Raw genomic sequence first — 12,224 nt, 5'->3', positions numbered from 1 at the left:
TCAAGCAGAACGGGCCAATCAGACTATTGGTCGCATCTTACGCAGTCTTTCTTTTCGCAACCCTGCGTCTTGGTCAGAACAGCTCCCCTGGGCAGAATACGCCCACAACTCGCTTCCTTCGTCTGCAACCGGGCTATCTCCTTTTCAGAGTAGCCTCGGGTACCAGCCTCCGCTGTTCTCATCTCAGTTCGCCGAGTCCAGCGTCCCCTCCGCTCAGGCTTTTGTCCAACGTTGCGAGCGCACCTGGAAGAGGGTCAGGTCTGCACTTTGCCGTTATAGGACGCAGACTGTGAGGGCTGCTAATAAGCGTAGAACTAAGAGTCCTAGATATTGTCGCGGTCAGAGAGTTTGGCTCTCCACTCAGAACCTTCCCCTTAAGACGGCGTCTCGCAAGTTGACCCCGCGGTTCATTGGTCCGTTCCGTATTTCTCGGGTCATTAATCCTGTCGCAGTGCGACTTCTTCTTCCGCGATACCTTCGTCGCGTCCACCCGGTCTTCCATGTCTCTTGTGTTAAGCCCGTTCTTCGCGCCCCCGCTCGTCTTCCCCCCCCCCCCCCCCATCCTTGTCGAGGGCGCACCCATCTACAGGGTCCGCAGGATTTTGGACATGCGTCCTCGGGGCCGTGGTCACCAGTACCTTGTTGATTGGGAGGGGTACGGTCCGGAGGAGAGGAGTTGGGTTCCCTCTCGGGACGTGCTGGACCGTGCGCTGATCGAGGATTTCCTCCGTTGCCGCCAGGTTTCCTCCTCGAGTGCGCCAGGAGGCGCTCGGTGAGTGGGGGGGTACTGTCATGTACTGTCATGTTGTCTTGTCTCTGTCCTTTCCCTTCACCCTGTCTCCCTCTGCTGGTCGTTGTTATGTTACCTTTTCTCCCCCTCTTTTCCCCAGCTGTGCCTTGTCTCCTCCTAATTACCCATTCACCCCGTTCCCCACCTGTTTCCCTTTTTCCCTCTGATTAGGTCCCTATATCTCTCTCTGTTTCTGCTCCTGTCCTTGTCGGATTCTTGTTTGTTTGTTTGTGTCATTCATGCCTGAACCAGACCATCGTCGTGTTACTGTAACCTTGTCCTGTCCTGTCGGAATCTGCCTGTCCGTCTGAGCCTACGTTTTGTTTTCGTCATTAAAGTAACTCTGTTTTGTTAATTCGCTTTTGGGTCCTCATTCACGCACCTTAACAGTATTAGTTAAACATCCCTGTGAACAACAGAAATCCAGCTTCACTGTATACATGTAGAAATATGTATACAAAATATACTATTTACTGTTTAGGTTAATATAGTGTAATATACTGTATCCTGTATAGGTTAATATAGAGTAATATACTGTATCCTGTATAGGTTAATATAGAGTAATATACTGTATCCTGTATACTATGTATATATAGAGTAATATACTGTATCCTGTATAGGTTAATATAGAGTAATATACTGTATCCTGTATACTATGTATATATAGAGTAATATACTGTATCCTGTATAGGTTAATATAGAGTAATATACTGTATCCTGTATAGGTTAATATAGAGTAATATACTGTATCCTGTATAGGTTAATATAGAGTAATATACTGTATCCTGTATAGGTTAATATAGAGTAATATACTGTATCCTGTATAGGTTAATATAGAGTAATATACTGTATCCTGTATAGGTTAATATAGAGTAATATACTGTATCCTGTATAGGTTCATATAGAGTAAAATACTGTATCCTGTATACTATGTATATATAGAGTAATATACTGTATCCTGTATAGGTTAATATAGAGTAATATACTGTATCCTGTATAGGTTAATATAGAGTAATATACTGTATCCTGTATACTATGTATATATAGAGTAATATACTGTATCCTGTATAGGTTAATATAGAGTAATATACTGTATCCTGTATAGGTTTATATAGTGTAATATACTGTATCCTGTATAGGTTAATATAGAGTAATATACTGTATCCTGTATAGGTTAATATAGAGTAATATACTGTATCCTGTATAGGTTAATATAGAGTAATATACTGTATCCTGTATAGGTTCATATAGAGTAATATACTGTATCCTGTATAGGTTAATATAGAGTAATATACTGTATCCTGTATAGGTTTATATAGTGTAATATACTGTATCCTGTATAGGTTAATATAGAGTAATATACTGTATCCTGTATAGGTTCATATAGAGTAAAATACTGTATCCTGTATACTATGTATATATAGAGTAATATACTGTATCCTGTATAGGTTAATATAGAGTAATATACTGTATCCTGTATAGGTTAATATAGAGTAATATACTGTATCCTGTATACTATGTATATATAGAGTAATATACTGTATCCTGTATAGGTTAATATAAAGTAATATACTGTATCCTGTATAGGTTTATATAGAGTAATATACTGTATCATGTATACTATGTATATATAGAGTAATATACTGTATCCTGTATAGGTTAATATAGAGTAATATACTGTATCCTGTATTGGTTAATATAGAGTAATATACTGTATCCTGTATACTACGTATATATAGAGTAATAAACTGTATCCTGTATACTATGTATATATAGAGTAATATACTGTATCCTGTATAGGTTAATATAGAATCATATACTGTATCCTGTATACCATTGTATATATAGAGAAATATACTGTATCCTGTATAGGTTTATATAGAGTAATATACTGTATCCTGTATAGGTTAATATAGAGTAATATACTGTATCCTGTATAGGTTCATATAGAGTAATATACTGTATCCTGTATAGGTTTATATAGAGTAATATACTGTATCCTGTATAGGTTAATATAGAGTAATATACTGTATCCTGTATAGGTTAATATAGAGTAATATACTGTATCCTGTATAGGTTTATATAGAGTAATATACTGTATCCTGTATAGGTCTAGGAAGAGCTTACCTTATGGGGACAAGTAGATGCGACTGAGCTGAAGGACTTCTCTGGTGTCTGGCCCTGATTCTACAAGATAGAAAAACACATTATCAGAAGCATGCTTACTGTGGAGGGCCATTTCCAACACAACACTATTTGTGATAGTAGGGGTCCTCTGTCCCAAATGGCGCCCTATTCCCTATGTAGCGCACTACTTTTGACCAGGGCCCATAGGCCCTATATAGGGAATAGGATGCCATTTGGGACAAACAATAGATGCTACTTATTTTCTCTCCGTTATTCTCTTGACCATACCGTGCTTAAGTGACCCTACTACAGCAGCAGGCGTGGTTTTAGCCTTTTCATAATCCCAGAATATAACTGCACTGTAGCCTTATGGTCGTACTGTAAATCTTTATCTTGAGAATATAATCTTACTTTTTTTTAAAAATATATATATTCTCAGGGTATAATAATGTGTTGTTATTTTGTTATGATGTTTTCTATTCCCTTTTCTCCTTTGTGGAAAGATTACAAACCTCCTTTAGCAGTCAGAGGATTCCACATAACACATAGAGACCTACTACTTACAACAACAGACGTTACAGTCAGATGATTATCATTTTGTTAATACGGTGATGCGTTATTCAGATACAAGAAAACAGCATTAAAATAACCTGCTAAGGTATGTCGGCAACAGATGGTCCTGCTGTTTGTGGTTATGCAAGACGCAACAATTTTTTACATTTTTTTTTTATAAATGCATCTTGAAACGACCCGAGGAACAAATGAACAAAACTGTCAACAGGATATGGTGGGGTGTAATTGCATAGACACACATTCAGTCTTTGTCCCAAATGGCAACCTAGCACCTATTTAGTGCACTAAATATGGGCCCTGCTCGAAAGTGGTGCACTGAATAGAGAATATGATGTATATTGGGGATGCAGATACACAGTAGCACACATTCACAAAGGACATTGGGATTGATTGGATCTTTGCAATGTCAGTGCCTTCCCCTCCCTCAGAGTCACTAGGAAGTAAATGTTGTTGTCCCCCCATTGTTCAAGGGAAACCTATGCCTTTGCACTCACAACAGGGAATATAGAGCCTAACAACGACGGAACCACTCACAACAGGGAATATAGAGCCTAACAACGACGGAACCACTCACAACAGGGAATATAGAGCCTAACAACGACGGAACCACTCACAACAGGGAATATAGAGCCTAACAACGACGGAACCACTCACAACAGGGAATATAGAGCCTAACAACGAAGGAACCACTCACAACAGGGAATATAGAGCCTAACAACGACGGAACCACTCACAACAGGGAATATAGAGCCTAACAACGACGGAACCACTCACAACAGGGAATATAGAGCCTAACAACGACGGAACCACTCACAACAGGGAATATAGAGCCTAACAACGACGGAACCACTCACAACAGGGAATATAGAGCCTAACAACGACGGAACCACTCACAACAGGGAATATAGAGCCTAACAACGACGGAACCACTCACAACAGGGAATATAGAGCCTAACAACGACGGAACCACTCACAACAGGGAATATAGAGCCTAACAACGACGGAACCACTCACAACAGGGAATATAGAGCCTAACAACGACGGAACCACTCACAACAGGGAATATAGAGCCTAACAACGAAGGAACCACTCACAACAGGGAATATAGAGCCTAACAACGACGGAACCACTCACAACAGGGAATATAGAGCCTAACAACGACGGAACCACTCACAACAGGGAATATAGAGCCTAACAACGACGGAACCACTCACAACAGGGAATATAGAGCCTAACAACGAAGGAACCACTCACAACAGGGAATATAGAGCCTAACAACGACGGAACCACTCACAACAGGGAATATAGAGCCTAACAACGACGGAACCACTCACAACAGGGAATATAGAGCCTAACAACGACGGAACCACTCACAACAGGGAATATAGAGCCTAACAACGACGGAACCACTCACAACAGGGAATATAGAGCCTAACAACGACGGAACCACTCACAACAGGGAATATAGAGCCTAACAACGACGGAACCACTCACAACAGGGAATATAGAGCCTAACAACGACGGAACCACTCACAACAGGGAATATAGAGCCTAACAACGACGGAACCACTCACAACAGGGAATATAGAGCCTAACAACGAAGGAACCACTCACAACAGGGAATATAGAGCCTAACAACGACGGAACCACTCACAACAGGGAATATAGAGCCTAACAACGACGGAACCACTCACAACAGGGAATATAGAGCCTAACAACGACGGAACCACTCACAACAGGGAATATAGAGCCTAACAACGAAGGAACCACTCACAACAGGGAATATAGAGCCTAACAACGACGGAACCACTCACAACAGGGAATATAGAGCCTAACAACGATGGAACCACTCACAACAGGGAATATAGAGCCTAACAACGACGGAACCACTCACAACAGGGAATATAGAGCCTAACAACGACGGAACCACTCACAACAGGGGGAGTGACCAGGCCTCACACGGAATGGAGTAGGGCTTCACAGACTAGCCCCCCCTTGAAACCTTAACTAGCTACCTCAGGAGGCAGGTGTCAGTTGTTAGCCCCTCATATCCAATTATGTTACCGGGGTACGCACTCCTAATGCTCCCTGACACCATTAATGTCTTCCTTATGGTATCACCAGGAGAGAAGAGACACTGAACTGTCCAGACTAGCAACATCTATATTTCATCACGACTTAAAGAGAATCTGGCTGTAGCAACAATAACTACTGGGGATGATGGAGAGCGAAAGAGCCACACGCACACACACACACACACACACATGCAACCTCAGTTAGCTAGCTTCACTGGCACTGCAGCAGCAAGCAGCGTAAACACTCATCTCATGCAATATTAAAGGGCCGATGGCCAAGCTTGGTTGTCTGAATTAGTTGAAACAATTTCCCCCCAAAGAGTAGATACTGGAACTGTTACTATATCAGGATAAATGAACATAAACATGACAGATTTTTTGGAGGCAGCGGGAGGGCGAGGAAGCTTTGTGTGTGTGTGTGTGTGTGTGTGTGTGTGTGTGTGTGTGTGTGTGTGTGTGTGTGTGTGTGTGTGTGTGTGTGTGTGTGTGTGTGTGTGTGTGTGTGTGTGTGTCGGTGTGAGTGCATGTGTGTGTGTGTTTTGCCATGTGGGGTATGATGAGAATGGCTTGATTAACTCCATTTTCAATTATTGAACACATGCTTTCCTACACAGTTTTCACTTATTTCATGAGCTTCGTGCACTAAACAATATGATATATTTACAGTATATATATCCAATATGATGTAAAATACAGTATATATACAGTATGATATACTATAGAGTATAAATACAATATGATATATTTTACAGTATATATACAATATGATATACAGTATATATACAGTATGATATACTATAGAGTATAAATACAATATGATATATTTTACAGTATATATACAATATGATATATTATACAGTATATATACAATATGATATATTACACAGTTTATATACAATATTATTTATTACACAGCATATATACAATATGATATATTACACAGTATATATACAATACGATATATTATAAAGTATGTATACAATATGATATATTATGCAGTATATGTACAATCTAAATATACAGTCTATATACAATATAAAAAATATATAAAAATTAAACTTGATATAGAACATGATCTACATACACAATATTTTATACAGTATATATATATATATATATATATATATATATATATATATATATAAATACAATATGATATAGAATATAGTACGTATACAATATGATATATTACACAGAATGTATGCAATATGATATATTATAGGGTATGTATACACAGTATGATATATAATACAGTATATAAACAATATTATGTAATATACAGTATGTATCAATGATGATGTAATATACAGTATATTTCCATATGATATATTATACAGTATATATACAATCTGAAATGTTATACAGTATATATACAATATTTTAAATTATAGAGATATAAATGCAATATGATATAGAATATACTAGGTATACAATATGATATATTATACAGTATATATGCAATATGATATATTATACAGTATGTATACACAATATGATATATTATACAGTATGTGTACACAATAAAATATACAGTATATATACAATATTATATGTATAGTAGATTTATACAATATATATATATATATATATATATATATATATATATATATATAAATATACAGTGTATATACAATCTAAATATATCTTATATATACAATGTGATATACAGTATATACAGTATATGTACAATATGATATATTATATAATCTATATACAGTATGACATATAATACAGTATAAATACAATATGATATATTCTACAATATGTATACAATATGATATACAGTATATATGCAATATGAAATATTGTACAGTATATAACATGATATACAGTATATATACAATATGATATATTATATAGTATAAAAACAATATAATATATTATACAATATATATATCAATATGATATATTATACAGTATGTATCCAATATGATATACAGTATATATACAATATGATACATTATATAGTATAAAAACAATATAATATATTATACAATATATATACAATATGATATATTATACAATATGTATCCAATATGATATACAGTATATACACAATACGATATGTTATACTACATATAACATATGATATATTATACAGTATGTATATGATATGATAAACAGTATATAAAGTATACATACAATATGATATATTATACGGTATGTATATGATACAGAGCATATACAGTGTATATATATACAATGTGATGCGCTACTGTAACCTGAGAAGAGCTTACAGTACATCACACCATGTAAGGCCAAGAGAATCGGCTGTCCTGTTGCAAGGTTAAACCACAGTACTCTGTGTAGGTAGGTTGATGTCAGCAACCCCTTTCAATGACCCTGTCTGCTCTTTCTACAAAAAATTAAAACTCAGACAGTGCACGTCATCGGTGTCTAACGCCTTTATAGCAGATATGCTACTTTTGTTCTGTTCACAATCTGCGGATGTGTCGTCCTGTTCCATGCAGATTGTGAACAGAACAATAATAGTGATAGCACTTTCTGAGTTTGAGAGAGTGATATTACGGTATGGTGAGAATGTAATGTGTTAAAATGAGACTCTAATTAAATGTCTTCTACTTGTCAGAATCTGAATGCAGTTCGAGAGCCATTTTCTTCTCCAACATTAAATGGAATACTAAACAAGTCTTAAAAATAGCTAGATATTGCCTCCCGGGTGGCGCAGTGGTTAATGGCGCTGCAGCGCCAGCTGTGCCACCAGAGACTATGGGTTCACGCCCAGGCTCTGTCGTAACCGGCTGCGACCGAGAGGTCCGTGGGGCGATGCACAATTGACCTAGCGTCGTCTGGGTTAGGGAGGGGTTGGCTGGTAGGGATATCCTTGTCTCATCGTGCACCAGCGACTCCTGTGGCGGGCCGGGCGCAGTGCACGCTAACCAAGGTTGCCAGGTGCACGGTGTTTCCTCCGACACATTGGTGCGGCTGGCTTCCGGGTTGGATGCGCGCTGTGTTAAGAAGCAGTGCGACTTGGTTGGGTTGTGTATCGAAGGATGCATGACTTTCACCATTCGTCTCTCCCGAGCCCGTACGGGAGTTGTAGCGATGAGACAAGATAGTAACTACTAACAATTGGATACCACGAAAAAGGGGGTAAAATAAAAAAAAACATATATAAAAAAATAAATATAAAAAATAGCTAGATGTCAGCTACAGTTATTTGTTTTGGAGCTTGATACTTCTCCACACAAACTGAGTCTCTACACAACATAAAATCTCTGTCCAGGTAAGTCTGTTTGTGACACATAGTTGACATTTTCACTTTAGAAGGCTCAGGATGTCATGAAAATAGCGACAGTCTAAGGAACTCTCTGCGTGAGATGCTACCCTGTCCCTGAGAACTTAACCCCCTGCGTTTCCTTAGCCGCTTCAAACAAAATTCCACACGGTGCTTGAAGCGATAGGCTGCAAAGTGCTCTAATCTCTCTGCCATCAGGTAAGAAACAGACTTACTACTGGCTGACAAAGGGGAGCTCTTTGATATGTCAGCTTTGCCACAGGTGCACGGAGACACCGAGGCCTGTCGCCTCTGCTGAGCCCGTCTCCAAAGCAGACCCAGTTCCTTTTTAGGAGTGAGAATCCACCACTGCGCAGTGTGAATTCCCAATTAATCATGGACCCAGGGATTCCCACAGTGAAAAAACCTAGGGTTCACTGCTTTTATTAATCTGCTTGATCTGCCCTCATATTTAGCCACACATTGACGTGATTTACTGTTTTATGTCCAGGACAACCAGGGTTACCAAGTAGTATACAAAACAACTTGACATAAACACTTGCGTTCATGAGTTCACCAAGCAAAAAAACACGACAAAAAACCTATTCATAAGAATGCTGTTTGCTCAGTGGGAAATGAATATCAAACAGCAACAACTGTGTGGAGTTTGGAGTTTTTGACAGCAACTGTGTCTGTGAGCATATTACAGTGAGCTCATTAGAGTATTGTAGACACTATGTCCTGGTATCTCCTATGATTTTCAATGTAGAACAACCCCTTACAGTACTATAGACACTATGTCCTGGGATTTTCTGTTCGGCTACATTTGTTGTTTTACGAAGCATGTGACAATTAAAAAAGGATTGATTGATTGATTGATGGATTGATGGATTGATGGATTGATTGATGGATTGATGGATTGATTGATGGATTGATTGATTGATGGATTGATGGATTGATGGATTGATGGATTGATTGATTGATTGATTGATTGATGGGTGGATTGATTGATTGATTGATTGATGGATTGATGGATTGATTGATTGATTGATTGATTGATCTTGGCTCTGGACTAGAACAATACATCATTATGTGGTTGGTGTAATCCAAGGACCTTTGCTGTGCTTGTCGATAGTGTGATGTGTTCCCTATCAGATCTACCAGTGCACTAGACCAGAGGGTGATTTGTAGATTAGACAGTCAGAACCTTAATTGTACGGTATTACATTTACGTTGAAATCAATCTCATAACCATTGTATTCAGATTTCAGATAATGAAAACACATAACACAGATTTCATATTAACACTCAGAGACAGATTCACAGATAGCTGCATTGCGTCTAGTTTATTGATGAAATATTCATGGATGAGATAAGGACGCATTACATTTAGGGTGCGTCCCAAATGAGACCCAATTCCCTATGTTATGCACCACCTTTTGACCAGGGCCCAATAGGGCCCTGTTCAAAAGCAGTGCACTCTGTATGAAATAGGGTGCCATTTGGGATGTAAGATTACGTTTCTCTGCAGCTGAAATAATAAATGAACATACCTTCTATGAACACCATTGTTTTTGTTCTGCTAAGAGAATGAAATGTGATTTGTGCTGTTAATCCTGTTAAAATATATTAGCTCACTCATTACAGCGGCAGGAAATATCTGCTGTGTGCATTGTATATGTTAACTGTTCAGATCAAAGAGCCCAATCGCTTTGTTTTGAAGTCAAATATTGACAGTGTGTTTCTAGAAATGTATTTGTATGTCCCAGTTCTTCCTGTGTGTTTTGAGTTGTCCGTTACGCTACTTCGGTTTGATGTACGCCTTCGACAGAAGTTCTCTGGCTAATAAATACATGTATCGTGCCTTTCAAGAGACTACGGTAGAGGGGCCCTACAGCAGGGGAGACTACAGCAGGGGAGACTACAGTAGAGGGGCCCTACAGCAGGGGAGACTACAGCAGGGGAGACTACAGTAGAGGGCCCTAGAGCAGGGGAGACTACAGCAGGGGAGACTACAGTAGAGGGGACCTACAGCAGGGGAGACTACAGCAGGGGAGACTACAGCAGGGGAGACTACAGCAGGGGAGACTACAGCAGGGGAGACTACAGTAGAGGGGACCTACAGCAGGGGAGACTACAGCAGGGGAGACTACAGCAGGGGAGACTACAGTAGAGGGGCCCTACAGCAGGGGAGACTACAGCAGGGGAGACTACAGTAGAGGGGACCTACAGCAGGGGAGACTACAGCAGGGGAGACTACAGCAGGGGAGACTACAGCAGGGGAGACTACAGCAGGGGAGACTACAGTAGAGGGGACCTACAGCAGGGGAGACTACAGCAGGGGAGACTACAGCAGGGGAGACTACAGCAGGGGAGACTACAGCAGGGGAGACTACAGTAGGGGAGACTACAGCAGGGGAGACTACAGTAGAGGGCCCTACAGCAGGGGAGACTACAGCAGGGGAGACTACAGTAGAGGGGACCTACAGCAGGGGAGACTACAGCAGGGGAGACTACAGCAGGGGAGACTACAGCAGGGGAGACTACAGCAGGGGAGACTACAGCAGGGGAGACTACAGTAGAGGGGACCTACAGCAGGGGAGACTACAGCAGGGGAGACTACAGTAGAGGGACCTACAGCAGGGGAGACTACAGCAGGGGAGACTCCAGTAGAGGGGACCTACAGCAGGGGAGACTACAGTAGGGGAGACTACAGCAGGGGAGACTACAGCAGGGGAGACTACAGTAGGGGAGACTACAGCAGGGGAGACTACAGCAGGGGAGACTACAGCAGGGGAGACTACAGCAGGGGAGACTACAGTAGGGGAGACTACAGCAGGGGAGACTACAGCAGGGGAGACTACAGTAGAGGGCCCTACAGCAGGGGAGACTACAGCAGGGGAGACTACAGTAGAGGGGACCTACAGCAGGGGAGACTACATCAGGGGAGACTACAGCAGGGGAGACTACAGCAGGGGAGACTACAGCAGGGGAGACTACAGCAGGGGAGACTACAGTAGAGGGCCTTACAGCAGGGGAGACTACAGCAGGGGAGACTACAGTAGAGGGCCCTACAGCAGGGGAGACTACAACAGGGGAGACTACAGTAGAGGGCCCTACAGCAGGGGAGACTACAGCAGGGGAGACTACAGTAGAGGGCCCTACAGCAGGGGAGACTACAGCAGGGGAGACTACAGTAGAGGGCCCTACAGCAGGGGAGACTACAGCAGGGGAGACTACAGCAGGGGAGACCAGAAGATTACACGAGACGAGATTACAGCAGGGGAGACTACAGCAGGGGAGACTACAGCAGAGGAGACTACAGCAGGGGAGACTACAGTAGAGGGCCCTACAGCAGGGGAGACTACAGCAGGGGAGACCAGAAGATTACAGGAGACAAGATTACAGCAGGGGAGACTAC

At 40.8% G+C, this 12,224-nt stretch overlaps 1 protein-coding gene across 1 annotated transcript in view; it reads right to left on the bottom strand.

The window, feature by feature from the left end:
• The window catches only part of LOC110489225 (protocadherin-11 X-linked), a 305,718-nt gene that overhangs the window by 166,553 nt on the left and 126,941 nt on the right, over positions 1-12,224 (bottom strand). The window contains exon 4 of the mRNA XM_090198896.1: positions 2,918-2,977. Within this exon, the coding sequence (XP_090055022.1) occupies positions 2,918-2,977 (60 nt within the window). The remainder of the gene's footprint in view (positions 1-2,917; positions 2,978-12,224) is intronic.

The sequence above is a fragment of the Oncorhynchus mykiss genome, chromosome 14, assembly GCF_057628025.1.
Source record: "Oncorhynchus mykiss isolate SJ-2025 chromosome 14, ASM5762802v1, whole genome shotgun sequence".
Taxonomy (NCBI): domain Eukaryota; kingdom Metazoa; phylum Chordata; class Actinopteri; order Salmoniformes; family Salmonidae; genus Oncorhynchus; species Oncorhynchus mykiss.
Note: the sequence above shows the minus strand (reverse complement) of the source record. Positions and strands in the feature narration are given on the sequence as shown.